Consider the following 26,035-nt stretch of genomic DNA (forward strand, 5'->3'; position numbering starts at 1 on the left):
TATTATGTGCTTTTAATATATAATAACATATGATTGTGCCCTATTAGTGGAAATATCTAGATTTGTCTCCGTCGTTTTCACTTTGAAAATCGTTAATCCACTAAAAGGTGTACAATATATATTACAGACTTTGACAAAATTAATACATTTTTGAATTAACCCAACTTGGTGGCTTTGCTTTAGTGCGTCTGATATTGAAGTTGAAAGTTACACAAAGTCTTAATTATATTATAGCTGGAAAGGGTCAGCTCAAACACATGAAATTAAGGCCAAGTCCTGTTTTATGAATTTGTCCAAATTTTCTTCACATTACTTTTTTTGGTTTGGTGTGGTTCCCTCATCAATTGACCTCACTATTCATTATAGCCACCAATTGTTCTTATTTCAGATAATTAATTTCATTTGTTGAAATATTTTTTATGGTCGGTAGACGAAGTGACAAATATCACTGAAATTTATACACACTGCGAAGTTTCATGTTTGAATATGGATAAAGAATTCAACCTAACACAATATCGGTATTGTCAGTTAAGTTACGACTTATGGACCATTTATTGAAATAATTTATGCACACGTCATTAATGAGGAATACTGTGTGAGGTGTTAAATTGTTAGGTTATCTTCTAATATATCACCAAATGGAGATTAGTAAATTTTGAGTCTGATCAGTTTTATTATTTACTAATTGAATTATATTTCAGGTTGTTTAGGCTAATTGAACTGGATTAATTGTAAGAAAAGCTTTATTGAATTAATGAATAAATAATGCTTTGTTACATACATCAGTAGTAGTTCAATCTGACTAAGCCATTAATAGAAATGAAAGCTAACTATTGAATTGACTATTGGTGAAGAATTATGGAATGAGAGGGTCAAATTTCTACATATCAGATAGGTAGATAGCATAAATATATTGATTGATGAGATAAAATCACATAAGAATCAAATTGATTGATTAAAAGAATATAGAAAATAGTACCTATGGATTTTTTTATTTTTTTTACTAAAGAGTAATTATAGCGTTTCATTTATGTGGCTACCATCGCAAGGGCATGAACTGCCTCATTGACTTACTTCCTAACAAACTCAATTACTTATGGATACTATGAGCAATGGGATTTGGACAGTGTCGGCCCAAGGCCTAAAGCGAATTCTAAAATGAAATCAAAATAGTTGCTTGAATTTTTCAAGAGTTGCAAACTTGTTGTCTCATTTTTGTAATTTGTTTTTTCCAGAGTCCTTTATGTTTTTCTCCGAGGCCTTTTTCTACCATAAACTAATAAACTTGTGACTTATAAGATACCTTTTTTTCTTAGTAAATTTTTTTCCTTTTTCGTGAGCCTAAAGTCCTTGCTTGAGTTGTTTTACCATTGAGTCGGCGCTGTATTTGGATTCTTATAACAAAACACATCTAGCTAGTTATACTTTCTTCATGCTATTCTCTACTCAAGGGGCTAGTACAGTAACAATGGCCAAGCTTGGTATTGCATTTCCATGTGTACTTGTGGTGATTAAGGTGACAGAGCAAAATGTGAAGAGTTCATATGCATGATCAACATTTTGATGATGACTCAGTCAATGTTTGGCTGCTGCAGTCAATTCAATTGCCTTTGAATTTCATCATTTGATGCACACAAGTTGGCATGGCATGAATGGAAGCTACTATTTCAATTCAATTCTACAGATCAAAATTCTATTCTTCCTTCCAACTGTTGGAACAGACAATTAACTGAAGATACAAGCTGGAAGAGAAAGATTTTTAATTTAACACAATAAAATTATAAATGTCTTTGCAATTTGGAACAAATTTTTCTAAGCTGAAAAAACTGTTTTAATTTCCTACAACATCATGAATTATTGTCCAGGAATTTCCTTACAACCTGTTGAGATTGTGTACAACATCATCAATCTCTGTCCATTAATTTCTTAACAAGCTGTTCTAATTCCACACAACATTAACTAATTAACTTCATTTTTTAATACTAAACACATGTTATTTTATTATGTGTCAGATATTTAATATAGAAAATGAAAAGTTGGAACATAAGATATACAACATTTGGTCTTAAGTATCTAAAGAAACTCTTTGTTTAATACTCCCATAACTCTTCTACTAAAAAATATAATATCACTAACTATATGCAAGTTGCAACAAAACCTATCTGTCACAAAATTAGTCCAAATATATATATAAACCCTTCTTCACTATACTAAACACAAAGCAAAACATAACATATGTAAAATCCTTTCATAATTTTCATGGCTTCCATGCAAACCTCAACATTCCTTTCTTCATCTTTTTCTTTCTTGTCTTCCAAGAAAGTAAATGTAAATGCCTCAATTCGTGTGCCAAGACCCAATTCTTCAATTCATAAGAAGAATATGATACCAATTACTGGAAAGCTTGTTGAAGGGTTAACCTTAAAAGATTCATCAATTCCTTTAGTATTACTTGGAAAGAATGATTTTTCCAATTCTACAATCTCTAACAACTCCATCACCATGCAACTTTATGCTGTTTTCGATTCTGTGTCTGACAGAATCGAAATGCATAAAAATATTGGCGAACAGCGCCAAAATTGGAACAACCTACTTCTAAACAACATCAACATGATTACACTTACTGCAACAACATTAACCGGTGTTGCAGCCGCAAGTGGCACGATCGGTGCACCACTTTTAGCTTTGAAACTATCATCTACTCTTCTGTTTTCTGCAGCAACATTTATGCTTCTTATCATGAACAAGATTCAGCCTTCGCAGCTCGCTGAGGAACAACGCAATGCTACAAGATTATACAAACAGCTTCGGACACAAATCAAAACCAAAATCACTCTTGGTAATCTTACAGAACAAGATGTGGAATCTTCAATAGAGAAAGTTTTGGCACTTGACAAAGCTTATCCACTTCCTTTATTAGGAGCTATGCTTGAAAAATTTCCATCAGAATATCAACCTGCTGTTTGGTGGCCTAAAAAAAGAAAAGAAGGAAATGCAGCAGAAAGAAAGATGAAGAATAGGAAAAATAGTACTACTAATGGATGGAATGAAGAACTAGAAATTGAAATGAAAGAAGTTATTGAAGTTATGAAGAGAAAAGACATTGAAGATTATGAAAGACTTGGGAACATAGCATTAAAGGTTAACAAAAGTTTAGCAATAGCAGGACCATTACTGAGCGGAATTGCAGCTATAGGTTCTGCATTTGTAGGAAATGATGATGGATTTTGGTCAGCATTGGTTCCTGTGATGGCAGGATCAATGGCTTGTGCAGTGAATGGTTTTGAGCATGGTGGACAAGTTGGTATGGTGTTTGAAATGTATAGAAACTGTGGTGGATTTTTCAAGATGTTGGGAGAGAGTATTGAAAGTACACTTGAAGAGAGTGATTTGGAAAAAAGAGAAAATGGTGAGATATTTGAAATCAAAATGGCATTGATGTTAGGAAGAAGTGTTTCTGAGCTAAGACAACTTGCTTCAAAATCTGCTGCTTGTTGTATGGAAGGAATTTCCATAGAAGAATTTGCTAGCAAGCTTTTTTAAAATAACATTTTTGTGTTACCGGTGTCAAGTTTTTACCGTCGTTTAGCTGTGATTAACATTTCATTCGTTCTTGATAATACATTCTTTTATTTTTGACATATATTTTTTGTAACTTAAACTTTAAGAATAAATGGATGATCTATGTATACTTCTTGTTTTTTGTACATGCATAGTATTTTTTTTTTGTATTGGATTAAGTTGTGTTCTGTCTTCTCAATCAAATATTTTTTATCCTTACCAAAAAAAAAAAAATCAAATATTTTTTATACGAAGAAGTTAGAGATAAAACCTCCCAACCTTCACCAATCGTTAGTTGGTTCAGTGGTGATTGATGCTGAACTTGGTAGGGAGGACCGCGGTTCAATCCCCCACAACTGCGATCGGGAGGGGGCTGGAACCACTTGATGCCAGAACTGACCCCCGAACCAGATTCAACTGGTGGTGAAAAGCCGAAAAAAAAAAAAACCTCCCAACCTTCGGAATCAAATTTGGTGCTGTCAAATTAGCACACAGTAACACGCTGTTTTCATTTTAAACCGTCCGATTTGATTTTAATGGCTGAGATCGATTTGATTAGAAAAGCCCAGTTTTTAATCTAAGCCGCCCGATATGAATTTAATGGACGAGATTAAAACTGCGTTAAACCGCGTGCTTTTTGGACTGTAGCAAATCCGGGTCCAAAAATATTGAGAGACTCTACGTCCATATATATATATAAAATAGTTTAAATTTAATTTTATTAAATACTCCAATTTTTTTTTTGTCTAGTAGCCTAGTGGTTAGAAAATTCACCTTAAATGTGAATAAGTGGAGTGGAGTGTCCAGGTTCGAACCCCTACATAATATATATGATGTTACTACCAACTGAGCTAAGCTCACGGGGACTTAAATACTCCAAAGTTAATAGATCCATATATAGTGTTTAATATAGAAAAATTAATAAACTATTTGTGAATCTATCACAATATGTCCACCTCAGCAATTGTGCCGATACATATTTAAATAAATGTGTACCGAAGTTTAAGCTATTTTATAATTGTTCATCAGACAAAAATACATTTAATATTTTATATAACTTTTTTTTTAATTGTAAGAAAAAAAATATAACTTTTTTTAATTACTTCTTTATAATTTATAGAAGTATTTACTTAATAATAATCTATAAGAATAAAACACATGTGAAATAAAAATTAATTACTACTTCATTTGTATCACTTTCTACCTCAATCAATTGATTCTTGAGTTTTTATCTCTTAAAAATTGAAGAAGATAGTAGAAATGAATCAATCCTATAACACTAACAGGTAATTCTAACTAATTATAATTTCAACATTATGTTCTATTGATAAAAGTTGCAACGTTATATTTCAATAGAAATAATTTTATTGATTTTATCGTATTGAACAATGTTATTACAAGTCCAACAACCGCTGCACACTCCAACAACCACCACACATTTGATATTTTTAACATATCTTTTACTAATGAAAAGAAGCTTGAGTAGTTCCTAGACAAACATCGTGATGATGTGACACTCTAAAAAAAAATTCAATCTCAACTAAAACTTGCAATTATCTCTTTTTATCTCTATTTAATTAGTTAACAATTGTTCATTTTAAAATAGAAGAAAAATTGTCAAATTTGGGTGTCTCAATCTTCTATTAAGCAATAAAAGTCGCACCACAGTTTTATTGTAAATCTTCTTAACTATCTTCTCTAAGGTTGTTAAAATCTCGTTTTAAAACGCAAACTCTGCCGATTCTATGTTTTTATGTATGAATTGCAGGTTAAACCAAAGTTAAACTAGTTTTGAGTGAAATCACAAGTCAAAACGAGTTTACATGATTTCACTTGGTGTAAAATCGATAAAATCATCTAAACTCACATATTTTCACCTATAGTAAAATCATTTAAATTCGCATGTTTTTACGTACTCGAATGATTCAAAATCTCAAAAGACTTTATTTTTTTAATAATAGTACATGTTAATAATTAGAGGAGTAACAGTTTTTAACACGTACTTTTAATAATAATATACTTCATTTATTTCTTTCTTATAAGGTTCAATGAATAATCATCAATGTATATGGTTTATATTATAAATCAATACATCAATTATTCTAAAAGTGAATTTTCTCTTATAGTAGGGAATGAAGGGAATAAGTTAGAAAAATAAAAATTTTTAGTACTCGTGTGTTTCCAACAACATGTCTTATTTTTATGCATGTGTGCCAAAATAAAAAATTGTGTGATTTTAAGATTTTTTTTTTACTTATTTGTGTGATTTTTTCTTTTATTTTTTCAATAACTAATGAAAATTGATTTTACAGTAACTAATGAAAATTGATTTTACGTCTTTCCATAGTGCTGTAAATTAAGGTTAATGTTACTGTAGTGGTCCACCGTTGACAAGTGATATATCGAATATGAATTTTACAAAATTTAATATTGGATTTAAAGTTTATATCGTATAGATCATCCATAAATTTTTTTAAATTTTTTTGAAAATTATTTGATGTGTTATTAAAACTCATCATCAAAGATTTACGTTATTTAATAAACCGTTAATCTTGATGTGTCTCAATAACATATCAAATAGTTTTCAATTTTTCTATAGATGATCTATATGATCTAAACTTTCAATCCAATGGTAGATTTTGTAAAATTCGTATTCGTTATAATGTTATTTGTGACTGGTCCACCGTGGACCACTTGATGAAGTGGTCCATATTAGAATTTACCGTCAATTAATTGTATTTTGATTTTCTTAATAAATATGAAGTGATGTTTAATAAATTGAAGTAGAGGACTCAAATGATTAATTAGCTCGTTCTAAGATGAATTGTTCGAAAGAATTTGAGTTTGATTTCTAGGAAATAAATTTTACCAAATTTTACTTAACCGTCGAATATAACTTCCTGTTAAACTCTAAATTATTGGAGTTTTCATTCAGTTGGCATATAATTTTGAATAGAACATGATAATAATAGAGTTTTCATTCTCTTAACCTTAACTCATAACTCAGTTAATAAATATCGTATTTTACATGTAGAAGTCGAATTTCAAATCCGCAATTGAGAGGTCATTTGTCACAACTTTTTTTAGAGAAAAATCACAGTTTTTATAAAAATAATCACTTTTAAACCCACTTGGGGTTGGTCGAGTGGTGTTGGCTTGGGCCCTTGGAGTATGCTCCTCTCAAGGTCTCAGGTTCGATTCCCACTGGTGCCAATTTCGGTGGGCCAAGTCCATACAGAGCAAAAAAACTCTGGCTTTAAATGGGGCCCCCGCAAGTGGGCGGTGGGATTGGTCCCCTTGGATTAGTCGGTCCTAAGGCCGGATACCAAGTTTTCAAAAAAAAAAAATTGAAAAAAAGTACAAAAGAATAGATAAAAAACATGTGACAGAAACGTAATTATATTTTGATAAAATAATATAATATTACAAAATTTTATGCAATCTAAATATAATAAGTTATTTAATAAATAATAGATACATAAATGTAATAGCGGTTTCGTAAAAATAAAATTATCGGGGTTAAAATTTACAATACAATCACTTTATATTTCTATCATATATATATATATATATATATATATATATATATATATATATATATATATATATAATAATCATTCTTACATGACATTCATGATTTAAAGAGTCATATTTAATACATGGAGAAAAAAATGAAAGAAAATTATTCTTTACAAGATATATTGATGGGTATACCGTTGTTGGTGCTATTTGTTGAGAAAATCATGACCTTTCGACATGTATATTTTCAACCAAAATCAACAATATTTAATATTGAAATGCATGACTATAGTCATAATTAATTCATGAAAATGAGAGAAAATTAATTGAATGTGAATTATCTAATATTTAAAATAAATTTTTTAATTGAAAATAAATAATAAAATTAATTTTTTTACATTTTCTTTAATTAATATTCACCACACTTAAATTTTTAAACTAAAAATAAAATTAGTAATATTATTAAATTACTACCATCATCATATAATTTTTTTTAAGCCCCAATTTTATATGGGCACATTCACAAGTCCGGCCCTGGATTAAGTAGTTTTGTCTTTACAATTACATTTTAAATTAAATGATAACTTTGTAACTATTGTACATTGAATATTGAAAAAGTAAAAGCTATTTTAAAACAAAAAGAATTAATACAGTAGTAATAATAGTATTATATATTATATTAGTCAGTAATAGGAGTAACTATTATATATAAAAATGAAAAATAATAGTGGTAGCTTTTATGTGTGACGATTCTTTTGTATTTTGCAACAAGTAATGAAGTTGGTTTTAGTTTTAATATGTCCAATGTCCAATATATGTATGTTGTGACCTAAGCTTTGGTTGAAAATATTGAATAGGACCAGGTCAATTATTATTGGTCAGTCTTGTATGTCCTTATTTTTATCTGACTTTTCCCCTTCATTTTTGTTACTCCAAAATATCATCATTATTATAAATACAGCCACCTATCCTCTATATATTTCATAATTTCATAACAAAATATACACACCAAAAAAAAAAAAATACCATTCAAATTAATATATCTTCTCATTTTTCATGGCTTTGGCCTCCACAACATTACTTTGTTCTTCTTTTCCTTTAAGAAGATCAGTAAATTCTGCAATCCATGTTCCAAAAACCAATAATTTCGCAGTATCTAAAATTCCAACTAGAAAACATGTTGAAGGATTAACAACATTTACTGACTCAGTCCCATTATTACATGACCAAAAAAATGTTACCAACAACATTAATAGTACCAATAATTTACAACATGATTTGTCCAATTCAACTATCTCTAACAACTCCACCATCACCATGCAACTTTATGCAATCTTAGAATCTGTATCTGACAGAATCGAAATGCACAAAAACGTCAGCGAGCAACGTCAGAATTGGAACAACCTGTTACTAAACAACATCAACATGATCACACTCACTGCTACAACATTAACAGGTGTCGCAGCCGCGAGTGGTGCTATTGGAGCACCTCTTTTGGCTCTTAAAATATCATCAACACTTTTATTTTCTGCAGCAACAAGTATGCTTCTTATCATGAACAAGATTCAACCTTCACAACTCGCGGAGGAACAACGATGTGCTACAAGATTGTTCAAACACCTTCGGTCTCAGATCGAAAACAGAATTACTCTTGGAAATCAAACAGAACAAGATGTAAAAAATTTAATAGAGAAAGTTTTGGCACTTGATAAAGCTTATCCACTTCCTTTATTAGGTGTTATGCTTGAAAAATTTCCTGCAAAATATGAACCTTCTGTTTGGTGGCCTAAAAAAAGAAAAGAAGGAAATGCAACAGAAAGAAAGATGAAGAATAGGAAAAATAATACTAATGGATGGAGTGAAGAATTAGAAAATGAATTAAGAGAAGTTATTGAAGTTGTAAAAAACAAAGACATTGAAGATTATGATAGACTTGGAAGCATAGCATTGAAAATTAACAAGAAATTGGCTATAGCAGGTCCATTACTAACTGGTATTGCAGCTATAGGTTCTGCATTTGTAGGAAATGGTTCTGCGGCAGCTATAGTTGCGCTTATGGCGGGTTCATTAGGTGCTATAGTGAATGCTTTTGAACATGGTGGACAAGTTGGTATGGTGTTTGAAATGTATAGAAACTGTGGTGGATTTTTTAAGCTGTTGGAAGAAACTGTTGAAGCTACATTGGAAGAGAAAAATTTGGAAAAAAGAGAAAATGGTGAGATATTTGAAATGAAAATGGCTTTGATGTTGGGAAGAAGTGTTTCTGAGATGAGAGAACTTGCTTCAAAATCAGAAGCTTGTAGGATGGAAGGAATTGATGTTGATGAATTTGCTAACAAAATGTTCTAATTACGTATGACACAAGGAAACTGATATAGCTAAACGGTGAATACGTGGAGTACCCGAGGTTCAAATCCGGTGGACATATATAGTGTCATGTCTCTGTCAATTGAGCTAAGCTTATGGGCATGTCATCGAAGTGTTTTAGTTACACATAACATTAATTCATTAAATTCGTTATTTTTTAATTATAAAGTAAAAACATGTTATTTTATTCTTTATGTACAAATATTTATTTGATATACAGAAAGAAAATATTAATTTTAGATTGATGAGTGTATGTATATACATATATTTGAGAATGGAATGCCCAATATTTGGTCTCTACTCTCTTAGGATGTTTAAGAATTTATTTCTTTAGCAGTCTTGTAAATTTGTTTAAAATTCATATATTTGACGTCTCAAGATACATTAGAAGACTAAAATGCAATCTCGATTAATTAATCTATAATTCTAAATTTTGACCAAAAATTATAATCTCAACAGTTAAAAATTGATAATAATATCACCAAAAAAAAATTGATAATAAAAAATATGCGAACTTGCGGAGTACAAGAAAAATGTGTAGGGATTAAAAACGAAAAATGTACTCTTATTATTAAGATGTCAACAATACACTCTAACACACAATACCACATTTTAAGCAGATTCGGTGATCGATCACCAAATTTTGACGTGGTTTACTAGGATTTGGACTCTACAAAAAAAATTATCATGCTTCGTAATTTTTATTTTTATTTACAACGAAGTAGAGGATCAAACACGGGACCTTATGTATACTATACTACTCAAACTCCTCACTACTAGATTAAACCTAATGATTTCATGTCATTCATTAATCACTTCTCTTCTCTCTTCCTAAGTTTTTTTTTCTCTTTGTAATTTTTTTTTTTAGTGAAAATTCTCTTTGTAATTTAAATTTACCAACCATTGAATTTACTAGCTATTTGTCCAAAAATATTAAATCTTGGCACAATTTTGTGCTAACAAGAACAAGATGATAGCAAGAAGGCTCTTTATAGTATATGAGGCAGCGCAGCCTCCTGAATATGTGGTGAAAACTGAAAACTAATGGATGAATGAATAATTTGTGGTCGTGATTGAGAAAGGACTCTTAGTGTCAGAGATTAATTCAAAACCGTGTTTTTTCATTCTTTTATCAATATTAAGTATTGAGTCGATCATTGTCGAATCACTTATTGAATGATATCTATGGCTACAAATATTAGATTTGACCAAGCAGATTCAACAAATCATACAAAAAACTTACACACTAGAGAAAGAAAAACTAAGAATAATAAAACGTCTAAGGTTAATGAGAATTTTGTTCAAGTATTTGATTTGGTTTTTTCAAAGGAAGAACTATATTTCTATTCTTTGATTAATTATTCAAACACACTAAGATATAGCTGACAGTATCTGGCCAGTTTTTTCAATGAATAGACTTGTTAAGATATAGCTTAGCCTATAAGCCATTGTTGAATAGCAATGTGAAAAAGAAATGAGATGGTTTGTTTAGTTTAAGAAAATACAACAATTTTGAAACATGAAAATAGAGTTAAGATTAAATGTATTAGAATTTTGAATTGAACCCTACAAATCTATGTTCAGATCATCTCACATCGGACATGAGACTCTTAACAAAATGAACAAATAGAAAATGTTTTTCTAAATCCGGTCAAGCAACAAATGAATTATAACATTTTTATTTTCAACATTATTATATTGCTTTGATTTAGTCTCTTATAATTAGCTACTAATTTGGTCCCAAACTACTCTTGACAATATCATCAATTTTGAAACTGGTCCACCAATCTTTATTTGTATCTATCTTTTTCAGAAGTAAAATTCTCAATTTCTTTTGAGAAATAAAGAGAATTTCAACTCGACAATCAGAGAGCTTGTGACAACTAGCTATCATGTATTAGTCTCATTGAACTAATTAAGCTAGGCATAGATTTGGACTTTGAAAAAATATATACTATATGGAAGAAACTGCTGAAAATTAATGCAGTCCAAAGGCCATAAATTCACAACTGTGGGATTGTCATAGAATACTTTGAATCACGGTTGGGGAGTTTTGTGAACATTATAATAGTAAAGTATTAAACCATGATTGTTTCAACACAAACAGTTTCATACATAACATGCAGTTGATAATTTTTCTTTTTAAATGAACTAATACATGTGACACATTGCAATCGTGTTTCGAGAATGTAAAACGTATTCTTCTACTTACTATATAGCACAGTACCCACTGGTAAAATATCGGAAAATTTCATGATAACATCAAGTTCAAGCAATACATGTTTAAAATGAAATTGAGTTATTAATCAAGTTGAAACCTTGTACCTGATGTGAGAAACATAATAATGACATTGACATTTATGTAATGTAACACTCGGATTGGGGGAAAATTAGTCGACAAAGAGGAAATGCAGAAGGGATTATGAAGGCTTATAGTATTTTGTGGGTACAAACGGCATTTTAGTCACAACTCCTTCATTGGCTTTTCCTCGAATAATGATCTTTACTTTGGTACCTGCCTTGTGCAATCCAGATTTGACATATCCCATAGCTATGTTCTTCTTGAGACAAGGACTGAATCCACCACTAGTGACTTCACCAATGTTGTTGCCACTTTCATCTTGAATCTCACTGTGGCTTCTAGGAGGTGGACCGGAAGAAATGAAACCGACACGCCTTATTGAAGGACCATCTGCTAGCTGTTTCAGGATAACATCAGCTCCTAGAAAACCACCTTCTGCTCTCCTCCTCTTCCCTATAGCCCATGTCAGTCCTGCTTCAATAGGTGTAATGTGCTGTTCCAAGTCATTTCCATATAAGCACAGTCCAGCTTCAAGGCGTAGACTATCTCTAGCACCAAGTCCTGTCAATCTTATTTTACCTTCAGATTTTTCAAGTAGTGCCTTAGCAAGCTCTACTCCATGCTCTGAAGGAACTGAGATCTCAAATCCATCTTCACCAGTGTACCTGAAAGTCTCATTAAAGAGTGTGTTATTAGTATGCATTGTACCACACTACAACCAATTGGGATAAGACATGATGTGTCCCTGTGATGAGTTGATAACACAAACATACAAAGTAAAAATTTAAGCTGAGTTTTTGGAGAATTGGATTGAGACTTTCTTTGAGATGAAAAAGAAAATGCATCAATCAGTTTCCTTAGTTTACCATCCAATCTATAGCTTAAATCCAAATACATATCCAATTCTATACAATCTAATCTAAAGTGATTTAGATTTATATATATAAAATCAGTTTTTTTGGTTACTTTGTGTTTTAAATCATTACAGTCCAACTTAAAACAAATTATATATGCGTGCTTAATAAGTTCAGTTTGATTTGGACCAAATCAGGCTTAAAGAATGTAACAGAAAAAGCCAATCCAACAAAAAAAGTTTCAGGTTTTTTGTTTTTTATTTGTCAGGTCACATTTTGTGATTTGCATCGAGTTGGATCAATTCACGAATACCTCAAATTAAAATTATTTAATCTATAAATGAAAATTACAGTGAAAGGAAAGACAATATAGTCAAACTACACACACAAAAAAAGAGAGGCATACCCTGTACGGGTGAGAAAGCACTCCGAGCCATTGATGTCCAACACACGGAACTCCCCAAAGTATAGCTTGCTCAAATCATCTTTTGTCAGATGTTGAAGAACAGGAGCAGCAAGAGGACCCTGCATCCAGATACAAGAAGGAAATTTTATTTATAGTGAGGTACAGGTCGTTAATTTTAAAAGTCACTCAATTATGTTCAAGATCCGTTACGCTACAGTGCTATATAGCGCCACTGTTTAATAACACTTGGTACTAAATAGTGTATCGCAGAACAACAACAATTTGTTCACATTTCACTACGCTATAGCCACTATTTGACAACACTTACTACACCAAAAGATTCACAGGGCACACTAGATAGTGTACCGGATCAACTCCTAATGATCATTGTTTTAGTATCTAGACTCTAGAGCACATTACAGCCATCTTGAGTGAAACAAATGGAGGAAAGTTTACAAGAAAAAAGATTGAAACATTTGAAAGCATATTTTTACTATGCTCTAGATCTTAACAACTAAGATGGAGAGAAAGCTCGGAAGCAGCAACAGATAATCAAACAAAAAACATGTTAAAAGTGTGCTTTGCTTGCATGATGCTAATGTACAATAGAGTGATAAATGACCTGAAGAGCAATTAGAGATCTCTCGTCGTGAATGTGCCACGAGACATCACCACCTTTAGCCTTGAATGCCTTCATATGCTCCTCAATATGAGCCAAATCTTTATCTCTACAACCAGCATTCACAACCAAATAAATGTGATCATCTGTCACCTTAGTAATAACAGAATCATCGATAGCCCCTCCCTTTTCATTTGTGAAAACAGTCAATGACCCCGTTCCAGGAGCAAGAGCAGCAACATCAGCAATAACCAACTTCTCAAGGAATGCAACAGCATCTTTACCCTTGAGACTTAGTCCACACATATGTGAAACATCGAAAAGACTACCATTCTGTCTACAGTTTAAGGTTGAGTCCATGATTGAATCCTTGTATTGAATAGGCATGCTCCAACCAGCAAATGGAACCATCTTACCACCATGAGCAACATGAAAGTCATAAAGAACAGTCTTTTTCAGCTCAGATTCTGTGGCGAAACATCGGCGAGCAACAGCCTTCTTATCTCCTTTGGCAAGACGGCGTGTGATTGATTGACCAAGTTGCCACAAGCCCCCTCTCATTTTGTTAAGCAAAATATCTCACACACTGTAGTAGTATAACAAAATCATATTAGTAAGTATAATTTATGACATAAGACATTAACGTTAAAATCCCAACAACACAAAATTGGACCAAAATTGAAACAAATGATGACATTTGAATCAGTGACTAAATTTCTAAAACACGAGTGATTCCAGTTTTTCCTTTGAATCGATAACATTTTGCATACTAAAAAATTGAATGTAACGCGAAAAACAACAATAAAAAATGAATGTAACAATTGATACGAGGTTGGTGAACACCAACCACAAACAACACGTGACGAAAATAAAAAAGAAAAGTTTATGATATGTGTGTAGATCTAAAATATATTTAATTTTGTAGATCATGAAGAACCAACTATAGAGATCAAGATTATATTATACGTACATAATATAATAGTGTAACAATAAGATGAAAATATAAAGAGCGAAAGCATGCGGTAAAAATAAAATGAGAGTAAGAAAAAAGAAGAAAGCACTAACAGAGATTGGATTGGTGAGTTTGGGAAATCAAATGAGTGTCTGCAGGAACAATGGAGAAGAGAAGCCTCTGTTTATGTTTTTGTATAATAATTTTTGTTTGAATTGAAATGAAATGAAATGAAATACACAAGTGAAGTGAAGAGAAGAGAGAGACTCGTTGGTTTTTGGACATAAATAAATACGATAATAATATATATTTATTAATTTCTATATTTATTTACATAAAAAAAATAAAGAGGGGAGTTGGTGGGTGTGAGTGAGTGAGATGATGATGAGATTGAGAAACTTTGATTGACCTCATCTTTTGGGTGAGTGTCCCAAATGAAGAGAACCGATAATACCACATCCTTAGTGAGTGGTAGCAACATTACCATTACCCTTTCCCTTCCCCCATTACCTTTTCTTTGTTTTATCCATCCATCCATCCATGCTTTCTTTGTTTGTTACACTCTATTATGTGAATGAATGCACTTGACTATCCAATCCAACGGTTCATCTTCTTTTTTTTCCCTTGTCCTAGGTTGATTACTTTAATAATATATGGGTAGGGTGGGACCCACGAGATGGAAGCGTTGCACTCGCTACCTCACCGCTTATAGGGGGTGTTCACGTGTTTGAAAGATTCGTTTAATCTGATGATTCAAATTAACTCAACTCGATTTTATCAACATTTGTTCTACTCGAATTGATTTGATTTGGATAACATGATTTATTTATTGGCTTTGAATTTGTAAACCTGCACAACCGACTTGTTCTAAAGAATTTTTTGACCTAACTTGACAAAATTTGATAGAAATGAATAATGATTTTGGTCGAAATATATTCAACCCGACCCATAAAACACCCCTACCCACCAGACCAGTGTAGTAATCAATTGATAATATGGCGAAACTTGGGTGTTAAGATTTTATGATTTCATGTTGATTATCGAATGTCATGTCACCATTTCTCCTTTTTATGTCATTACTCATCATAAGTTTTTTTTTTATAATTCTCATTATAAGGTGTTAAAGTTTAGTTTTATAATTTCAATATATGAAGTTTAAATTCCCTAAAAAATACTTGAAAAATAACTGTTTGTATCACTTTAATTAATAGTAATTTATCTTTTTTAATACAAAAATGGGCCTAATTTTTACCTTTTATAGATGCCAAAAATAATATTAGCGTCAATCTAAGCATAAGTGAAATATTTTATTTGTTTTCTAAAAAAAAAATTATTAAAATACTTAATTAATGTTTTCTTTTGAATTTTCACAGGGTTTGTGAGGTACTAAAGTTGGGAGGGGGGGGTAGGGAGTAAGGTTTTTCAATCATTAACATATGAAAATGGGCCTGTAAGTGTAAATACTTGTTAGGCCTTTTTGTCTTTCCTTTCTTTAGATATCAATCTCTTGGATGGTGATTTGTAGGGGTGAGAATAGTCAGATCGGTTTACATGATTTTATAGCGTAGTCTATGTAGGCTCAGGTCAGGTGAGAAATTTAAGGTTTTCATAAAATCTATTTAGTTAAAAAGGTCAGACTATAGAAGAAAAAAAAAACATTTTTGGGTTGCTAGGATTCTTCCCTCTATTGCACCTGGACCGCCAAATTTTATCTCAACAGTTCCCCACACTCCACGTCGCACCAAACGAAGGCAGTTACAACATATTTGTCTATTTAAGTCTGACCGTCAGATTTTATCTCAACAGTTGCCCACACTCCACGTCGCACCAAACGAAGACAGTTACAACATATTTGTCTATTTAAGTTTGACTTAGGATCACGCCAAGGTACGATCTATTCATAGTCACATTTTCTCCACCTATATAACATAGTGATTTCAACGTTGGAGTGCTAACCTCTTTTGTAGGTAACTTCGTCGTCGTCGAACACTAGTCTCCGTCGCGCTTTTGAACCTCTTTCCACTGTTCCATAATCTTCTAGCGGTGTACACCATCGTCGGAGTCTTCTTGTTCTGACCCGTTTAAAGTAGCGTGGCACCGTCCATGAGATTCGAACTCACAACCACGTGGTATTGTCCGAACTATTGTCCGCTTTGAGTCGTATGTGAGCCCTCGTGTTGTAAATGTATCTCTTTTTTTTAATACAAAAGGATCGAAACCTAGAGAAAATAACCTACACCAAAATAATAATAAAAAATAGACTAATCTTAGCAAGAACTAGCTCTTCAAACATCAAAGAGGATATTGTATATGGTTCAAGGTACGATCATTGGCTGATGTGTGTAGAAAAATTTATTGGGAGAAATTAATTATTTAAATGAATCTCAATTACATCAAAAGATTAATCTTCGAACCCCGGGCACTTCATTGATGAATTTTCTAGTCATTAGACTACTTGACAAAAAAAATTACACAATCTCAAAAACTCACACATACTCTAAAGTCTCGAGTTCAAAATCAGATAAAAAGTATTTAACCTAACAATATATTGTCAGTTAAACTAAAACTTATCGGACGCCATACTCTTTAAATCTTAATCATGGGAGAAGAGAAGATAGAAATAAAATGATGATTTGCTTAGGTACAGTGCACGTAACGTCAACATAAATATTGTCAATAGAAGCAAGAGATGAAAACGATCCTTGGCGGCCACAAACCATTCATACAATTCGTGGTTCTGTTTATTCCCCGTTTCATTCATTCTTCTCTATAATTTTTTTTGGCCACCCAACTTTTCATTTTGCTTCATTTTTTCCCTATTTCAGCTAAGCCTATGCTTACCCTACAACAGGTATTTTCTTCCTTATGTTATAATAATTAACTTATCTGTTTTCCATCATAAATATTTCTCTTAATTAACTAACTATAAGTCTATAACTAACATCTTTCTATTCATTTATGTGTTATTTATCGGTAATTTTGAAGGGAGCAATAGCATATTATATCATGGTTCAAACATGTTAACAATTTATGCTCCAAGAGCTATTCTCAACTGCCAATTATACCAACAAGATTCAGCTTACGTGCTGCCACAAACATACTATTCATACAAGATCAATAATGTTAATTTAGTAAATTATCCTGCTTTTCCTAAACTACCTTGTGGAAGAAGTCCTTGTAGCAACATTTTTCATAGTTCATCCTTCTCTTGGAAATATGAAAAGCAACACAAGAGCCTTCATAATATATTCCATCATAAATGTCTGGTAATTAATTAACCATGCTATGCTAGATAAATTCTTCATCTATACTTTGGTCTAGTTGATTTATTATTAATCTTTTCTTTTTGTGATTGATATGCTTTTGGCAATATATATTGCAGCAGTGTGGTTTACATGATTCAATTTCATCTAATGATGAGTACCGTTCTTCACGCAACATAGCCATCACCTTGTTCAAGCGATACAGGAATTTCACTGATCGTGGCGGAGGTGACAATCTAAAAGTATTTCCACTGCCTCTATTACCATAACTGATAAAAATGCAATGCAACTATCAAATTATCTCAATGCTTTCTTTCTTTCTTTTAATTTTTCTACGCGAGTCAGTAAACTAATGCGAGTCAGTAAACTAATGCAGATGACCGACATTTTAGATTAAAGTTGTGTCTGGTATCTGACGCAGATGTATGTGGTCACACTGAATCACTTCTATTTTTTAAAATTATTAATGATGTTTACATGTTTGTGTGTTTGTTCTCTATGCATTAAGTTGCAGTTGTATATTATGTTTGTTGTTCGTGTCAGTGTCAACCAACGTAGGTCCGATTTACTGAACCGTGTAAAATCTGTGTACATTCTTCTTATGTGTTCTATAATTTCTATTTATTGTTGTTTCTATCTGCACAAGTTAACAGAACAAACTGATTTAACTAACTAGTTATCCATTTTCTGTATAAGTCAACATGCTCACTTCACGTGCTTCCTTTACACCCTTCGTTGGTTGGTTCTTTCTCTTCATTCCAATAAGAAACAATTTATGTTTTTTATATTCTTATTTTCATTTTCAGGAGTTCATCACTGCCGGGGTGAATGCATATGAACTTGGGTGCACTGATGAAGGATTAAGGAAAGAGCTTACCGACATTAAGGATTCTGGCATTGAAATTGAAGCAATGCAAAGCTATGGTGGGAGCACAAGCTTGAAATCTAAAATCATCTCCGGGGAGGTCAGTTCTACTCTATGTAACACGACACTTAAGTCAATTAAGTTTCAATGTCGTCCAGTGTCCATGTATGTGTTAGTGGTTCATAGATTCTACTTATATTCTATTCAACTGCTTTGTTGCCGCAATTGGTTTTCTAAAGTCGTGAATTCAGCTAGATCAGAGTTGTCTTATTTGGCATGTTTTTGTGTGATGCAGATTGATGAATGCATTCTGTGGTTAAGTATTATATTTATCACTCTCTTGTGTACACCTCCACCAACTATTGTTAGATGGTCATCAACACCTCCTGTGTCAGATGAAGTGAGGCTTCAGTGGAAAGGATTTTGTGCTCTCATAGCAAATGCATATTTCATGAAGGGAATGGCTTGGTGAGATTCCATGTTTGAATTTCTCCTTTAGTAACTTATTGTTTACATGCCTCTACTTTGTTAGTTAAAAATAGACAATTGTTATTCCACATTTCATGATCCTTGCTTTAGAAGAGTAAATTTGTGTCCTAATTGTTGCTAAACAGAACATAACCTACTAATTGTTGCTACTTGCTAGTACATTTTTTAGTGTCATTAACTCCTTTAGTAGGTGAATTGATCTTTACCTGGTTACTGTGTGTTTAATGAAGGCTTCCAGTAAAGACTCTTCAACTAGAGCAAACAGCAGTGATGGGTGAAGCCGAGAAACCGTCAGTTGTTGCTAGCCGAATGCAATTAATATTTAGCACACTTGAGGTCAGTAATTTACATTCTGTAGTCATTGGAAAATTTAATGGCATAACAAGGACTACTATATGTCTAAACATTTACAAGATATAAAATTTGCTGTTGCAGATAGTGAGTCCGCAGTGGCCAAAAGTATAGAGAATGAGAGCAGAACAGGTTTACATTTTCCCAAAATTCCATGTTGACAGCTGTGTTTCACATTTGCTGACGAGGGCAACAATGTACCAGATATGGGATTATTATAAAGCAAAGCAAAAAAAGACTAAATAGTCATGTAGTATTTTTTAGTACAAGTACAAAAGAAAGAAACCATGTACCTTTTGTGTGTTAATGTCTTAGTTAAATTTCGCACATTTATTAAGCATTACACATAATGCCTTATGTACACAGTAAAAATAATTATCAATTAATTAGAGAAAGCAAATAATTATCAGTTGATCCAAGCAACAAAGAATCGTTTCATTTGATCTTCAAAATTCATTTACGCTAACATTTTCTTTCACATTAAACGATCCACTTTAACAATTTTTTCTCAAACTGATAATGCCTAAAAACGCAACATGACACATCAAATTCAAAAAACTCTTAATGCACCGGCTCCAGTGTATATAAGAATATATATTATACATTTAACATAGCCATCCTTACCTATACCTGTGAAGCAAGCATACAGAGGAAGCTCCATCCTCACTGGAGAAGGAAAAACACTTTAAGTCTAGCTAGAATTGTCAAAGAGAACAAATTTTTGAAAATTAATGTGGTCAAAATTGAATGCCAATAGCCATGGTCTTAATTTACAAATTATATCATAAATCTGGAGAAGCAATAAATTCACTAGCATCTTTAAGTGTTTTCCTGGCGCGCCAATAGATAGCAGTAGCTTTTTGTGTTGTTCCCATCTGCATGATAAAAATCCCAAAAAAGTATATGCATTATGTGATTTGATCGATAAACTATCCCTTACACAAAGGTACAAAAGAAATCCAGTAAATAATTGAAAACTAAATATAAGACCAATTAAATACATGTATTTCGATACCTTGGACTCCATGTGATAGTAATCTTGCCACAAGCCAACATTTTGGTCATAAGTAGCTAGTGCAGATTCGTATAATTTCCTGGCATTTGCGAGACTATTCTTATCTCCTACTGATGCAAGGTTTGCTTCCAGCTCAATGCACTTTCTATATAATACAATGCCGGGATGTGGTAAAGCTAGATATCTGCAATGAGAAATAGTTGAGGAATTATTGTGGATGCAGGATAGAAAATCTCCCATACAGCATTAGCAAATAGCTCATCGAGCTGATTCCACTGAACATACCTTTTATAGATATCTCTGGCCTTGTGAATTCCATCTTTTTCAAGTATAAAACTTACAATGGCAGACGAAAGTGAAAATCCACTTTCACTACCACCATCTCTGGCCAAAGAAAGAACAGAAATCTCCACCAGTTTGTCAAAGTACTGTCTTTGACTTGCGTAGAATTTAAGGGCCTATGAGACAGTCAGAAAGATACAGATTTAAAAACTTTGAACTTTTGACACTACACAAAACAATTCAGGTAAAGGAAAAATCAATTCAAGATACAGTGAATAAATGCAAAATGCATGCATATTTAACAACACAACGTTAGAGGTAAACAGAAATATTTTCAACAATAATAACATGCATCATCTCCAAATATTATACAAGTGAAAGCAGAAAGAAATTTACTACATGAAAAGTAAATCACACTACAGCTTCAAAAGAACATTTGTATTTTCATAAATAATTATGTTAAAATAACTAACATTTAATCTTCATCTGGGAAAGCATACAGACACTGTGTGGGAAAAAGTAAGCCATCTAGCTCAAAAATCCAATGGTCAAAGAATAAAGGACAACCTGGTGCTTTAAAGCTCCCACCATGGCTTATCCAGGTAAGGGTCAAACCCATTAGACATATAATGTAAACCGTCTCATCTTGCATTTGCAAGAGATTGATTCCGCAATTCAAACCAGTGTTTAATTTTTTGAATATTTGTTTATTCCTTTTGATTGGAGCCATTTTATACAAGACATAAGACACTTTAAAGAACAAGAGATAAGTGGTGTCAACATACCTCTAGCCACAAGTTCTCTGATTTTGAAACATGAACTTTGGTCAAAATTTGTCTAAGGAGTTCAAAAAGGGATAACAAATCAGTATCACTGGGCAAAGAACTTTGTGTGATGCGTCTAATTTCGATACTAATCCTTAATTCCCATAACTGCACTGAATCTGCAAGTTTTCCACTGCAAAGCTTTGCTACCAGTTTCCTCGCCTCATCCAATTGTCTCAACTGCAAATGTAAGGACACGTGCTTGCAAGCAAGATCTTCAGTAATGATTCCCATGCTCTCAGCCCTTTCATATATTGACAGGAGTTGTGATATATATGGCCCCGCTATATTGATTTCTTCATCTTTAGAAGCTACAATACCCATTAGAAAATTTGCATACAAACTAAACATAGTTCCTGAAGGCACACTTTTCAAAGCCTCCTCATAAACCTACAATGAATCAGAGCCCAAGGTTTCGTTAGATCAATATAGGCACAGAAGAAAAAAAAGAGGCATTGAAAAATGCAGTAGCACCCTCTATCTAACCAACCTTATACTTAACATGGGAAAAATGGGATTACCATACTAAACTACTCCAACATAACATGATGAATTTTCCTTCCTAGTTTCATGTTATAAAGCATTCATGAATCTCAGCCACCATAGAAACATAACCAAAAGATAACGAGCCCAGTGGGTTCAGTAGTTTATACATATTCATACCTGAATTGCCTTTTGCACCTGAAGAATTCTATTTTCTTCGCTAATCTCGTGAACAGTTTCGAGATTACATTCTTGTCTGGCGAGCCAATCCCAGAACTCTGGTTCAGTTGAAAAATCCCTCTTCATGTCGTTCAGTAACTCCTCGCACATATCTTCACAATGTGATAAGTTTGTTCCCTTCAATATTTCAAAAAATTTCTTTCTAAGACTGAGACTCGAAGGGACGGCTTCAATCGCTCCACCATAGACAGTTCGAAAAATGTTCATACCATGCTCAGCAAATAATTCTTGGTTCTTCTTTGATTCATCTGGATCAACGTTTGCTTCATCGTTTTCCTCTTTCTCATCAAGGGTCATAAATAACTCTTTGTTTTCTTCTCTCCATTGTTTTTCCTCAGCAGTTCTAGGATCACGAGTCAGAGTTCCCTCATCCTCACCCAAGGCAACCTTCCTAGCCTTTAACTTGTTAAGTAATGTGAGTTCCATCCGAAGATACTCCACCCAAAGATCTTCTGATTTTGGGCAAACTCTAAGACCTGCCTGCATTAAAGCACGAGCAGCCACAACATTCAAGTTACGATCAAATTCCCAAGCTGCAGCATAAATCCAAACACCCGGAACCTTCGGGTGTAACCTAACAAGTCTTGCAAGTGCCTGCAGAATTCAAAGACAAAACGTTCAACAAATCCAATAAGTTAATGATCAAAATCCTAATAACAGTATCAGTGCAAGGCAGAAATGTATGATAGTGAATAATCTCTACATGCTACAAAAAAAAATTCTTTTTTTTATTAACCCTTTTCTGACAAAACTTGATTAACTAAAGTATTAAGTTATTATTCACACCTCATGCAAATAAATAAGTTTTCATGTATTACTGTAAGCTTTTTAAGGTAGTTTATGATAAAACAACTTATAAAGATACAATTTTTCTTATAAAGATACAATTTTTGTCAATGAAAACTTATGAGTTATCACAAAAGTTTATTTATTTACTTAAGCTATTTTCATAAGCTCAAAAATAAGCCAAATCCAACCAGACCCTTATTTGAGCTTCTCTACTGGTTGTGAGATTTTTGGAAGAGCTTTTCAGCTTATTTTGCATATGCGGATAGCTTATGAAAACAGCTTATAATTACATTTTTTGTTATAAAATTAGTTTATACAAAGTCCTTATAAGATAATTAAAATGGTTATCTAGACAATGCTAAGCACATTGATTAACTACAGTTTATCTACAAAAAAAACTGTCTTTTTTATTAGCTATTCCTTCATTGAGTGTTCTGTTTCCTTACATTGATATTCTACAGGTAAATCAATTTCAATTCCAGAAACTATACATGTTTTCTTCAAAATTCACATTCTCTATTTACCTAGGGTTTCTAAGTGCCTTATTTTTCACAGTAATAATAAAGAATAAATAAATCAGATTACCTTCTTCATTCTGCCATTTTTTCTAACCCTACAAAATTCAAGGTAACGAAACCAGAGATCAATATCACCCTTGTAACGCTTCAAAGCGAGTTCATAGATATCCATAATCCTAACCAATCCTGCCAAATCAGATTTCGATTTCTTCACATTCTTATTCCCTTGTTTCTTCAATTCACGCGCCACCGATTTCTTTCGGAGTCTACGGAGAGCATCGAGCTGAGTCTCGTACTCTATGTAAGCTATGAAGTCTTGCTTCAATGGACACGGTCTCTTCAACCTGTATTCGTACTTTCGTCTCTGTTTCACGATCTCGGCGATCTCCCGCCGGTTGAATAGACCGCGTTGCTCGAGATCTTCGAGCTCATCGACCATGCGCTCCAACTTGTATTGCACTATGTCAGCCATGTTTGGCGGTTAGGGTTAGGATTACGACCACCGTAGACGGAGGCAGCGCCGAACGATATCTTTGAAACTCGCTGAACTATTAACTGTAACTTGAGGTTTTAGTTTTGCGGTTGTGGTTTTAAGGGTTGAAGAAGGGTCTTAAATAGTTGGGCCTCTGATATTTTAAGCCCATACTTTAGCCTAGTTTATCAAGTTGGGCCTCCTTGTAAGATATTGGAAAACACAATATATTGGACCTGAATATTTTCTAAGAGTGTTTCTTTATGCGCCTGCTGGCTTTCTCGCGTGCCCCTAAATTTTATTTTTTTTAAATATCCTCCTCGCAATATAATCAGTGAGTGTTGAAGTGGTGAAAATATGAAAGAAAAAAAAGACAATTTACTACTTAAGTAGTTAACTGAGTTCACACTTTAACTAACAAACCTTAGTCATGGTTCAATTGTGATTAGTGTTTAACCTTAGCCACATTTCAAAGTGACCATTTTTTATAGGTAAATGTTAGTTGTCAATATATTGTTAGGGGTTGGGGAGTAATGTTAGTAGTTAGGAATTGAACTCTAAACCTTCTTATGAAACTCCTTCGACATCTCAACTTTTTACCACTCGGCTATATTTTCAGATACTCAAAGTGGCTAATGTTCTTTTTATCGAAAATATATTATTTTGAATACTTGAGTTTTATGAAAATTTGAAATTTGATATGGATAATTCAAAATGATATGGATAATTCAAAAAACAAACCAAATATAGAAAAACTTAACATAAAAGTAGAGACACAATGTTACATAGGGGAGAGGATCCCGTGATGCATGAGCATGAGACGAGTTAACCCATTTTCTTAGTTTAATCAAAGTTTCAGATTCGTATTCGAGCTTGAATATGCAATGAAGTTAAAACTCTTACATAGAGTTTGTCGCACATTTGAATCTTATATAGCTTGATAAATTAATCTCTACATTTTTACTTGGAAGATATTCGATTTTAAAAAACAGTGATATTATTTACAATGAGTAGTGTGTCATTTACATATAAGGTTAATATTTATTCTTGATGAATTGAAAATGCCTTAGTACAAGTACAGCTTTCTTCGTTATTGATAGAGGTGGGAATAGGCCATGCCAGCCTATCGGACCTTAAGGCCTAGCCTACAGAGGCTCAGGCCAGGTCAGCCTATTTCTTTAAATAGAGTAGGCTAAGACGTTTTTATAAGTCTATTTAGTTAAATAAGCCAAACTACATGCCATTAAAAAAGCCTTCTAGCCTATTAGGCCGACCTATTTAAATTAATATGAATAATTTTTTTACTACTATTATTATTTATTATTATTTATATATTAAAATTTGTACTTTAATTAAATTATAAACTTATTAACTTTTTCATTAGTTTAAGTTTATTAATCGACATTAGTTTTTCACATATATAAATGTATTATTATAAACTAGAATTGAAATATGATGACATATATAGTCAAAGTCTACAACATATCATGTTAAATATCAAAAGGATATTGATTTATTGGCTCATCATTATTCATTTAAATATGTTCATGTGGAATAAGCTTTTAAACAGGCTAACAGATCACATTAGGTTTTCAATAGACCATATTCAGGCCCAAAAGATAAGCCTATGATAGGCCACAAGCCTTCAAATTTTTGACAGGTCAAACTCAGACTTGACAAAGCCTAGCTCGGTCTAGCCTATTCCCACCTCTATTTATTGAATGGCGGCAATGGCTTACCATTTTATCCAAATGAAGATTTGTTGTATTCCCAAAGTACACTGACCAGATCACGGGCACCTCATAAATGGAGTACTGTCCTAGATGGTGTCACGGATGATATTATAATTGATACTTGAGCCTAC

At 32.7% G+C, this 26,035-nt stretch overlaps 3 protein-coding genes and 2 pseudogenes across 4 annotated transcripts; 3 read left to right on the forward strand and 2 right to left on the reverse strand.

The window, feature by feature from the left end:
* Window positions 1–2,259: 2,259 nt before the first annotated feature.
* Window positions 2,260–3,517, forward strand: LOC123904637 (annotated as a pseudogene).
* A 4,556-nt stretch (window positions 3,518–8,073) lies between these two features.
* LOC123908933 lies at window positions 8,074–9,726 on the forward strand (annotated as a pseudogene).
* Window positions 9,727–11,678: 1,952 nt separating this feature from the next.
* LOC123907850 (aminomethyltransferase, mitochondrial) lies at window positions 11,679–14,899 on the reverse strand. Its single transcript, XM_045958246.1, has 4 exons — window positions 14,694–14,899; window positions 13,632–14,214; window positions 13,010–13,128; window positions 11,679–12,414 (listed from the first exon to the last, which is right to left on the reverse strand). The coding sequence occupies exons 2-4, from the start codon at window positions 14,187–14,189 to the stop codon at window positions 11,868–11,870; spliced, it is 1,224 nt and encodes a 407-aa protein (XP_045814202.1). The 5' UTR covers window positions 14,190–14,214; window positions 14,694–14,899; the 3' UTR covers window positions 11,679–11,867.
* A 2,340-nt stretch (window positions 14,900–17,239) lies between these two features.
* Window positions 17,240–19,760, forward strand: LOC123907408. Of its 2 annotated transcripts, none has more exons than XM_045957670.1 (7): window positions 17,240–17,431; window positions 17,566–17,846; window positions 17,963–18,085; window positions 18,650–18,808; window positions 19,004–19,176; window positions 19,428–19,533; window positions 19,633–19,760. In XM_045957670.1, the coding sequence occupies exons 2-7, from the start codon at window positions 17,598–17,600 to the stop codon at window positions 19,660–19,662; spliced, it is 840 nt and encodes a 279-aa protein (XP_045813626.1). In that variant the 5' UTR covers window positions 17,240–17,431; window positions 17,566–17,597; the 3' UTR covers window positions 19,663–19,760. The 2 variants fall into 2 exon arrangements, with proteins under 2 accessions (XP_045813626.1, XP_045813627.1); XM_045957671.1 differs by having other exon boundaries at window positions 17,274–17,431; window positions 17,966–18,085.
* Window positions 19,761–20,092: 332 nt separating this feature from the next.
* On the reverse strand, window positions 20,093–24,305 carry LOC123907407 (U3 small nucleolar RNA-associated protein 6 homolog). Its single transcript, XM_045957669.1, has 6 exons — window positions 23,767–24,305; window positions 22,333–22,986; window positions 21,631–22,059; window positions 20,849–21,021; window positions 20,564–20,747; window positions 20,093–20,423 (listed from the first exon to the last, which is right to left on the reverse strand). Exons 1-6 carry the CDS (start codon window positions 24,169–24,171, stop codon window positions 20,331–20,333), a joined length of 1,938 nt encoding a protein of 645 aa, XP_045813625.1. The 5' UTR covers window positions 24,172–24,305; the 3' UTR covers window positions 20,093–20,330.
* Between the last annotated feature and the right edge of the window lie 1,730 nt (window positions 24,306–26,035).

This window comes from Trifolium pratense, linkage group LG2, assembly GCF_020283565.1.
Source record: "Trifolium pratense cultivar HEN17-A07 linkage group LG2, ARS_RC_1.1, whole genome shotgun sequence".
NCBI lineage: Eukaryota > Viridiplantae > Streptophyta > Magnoliopsida > Fabales > Fabaceae > Trifolium > Trifolium pratense.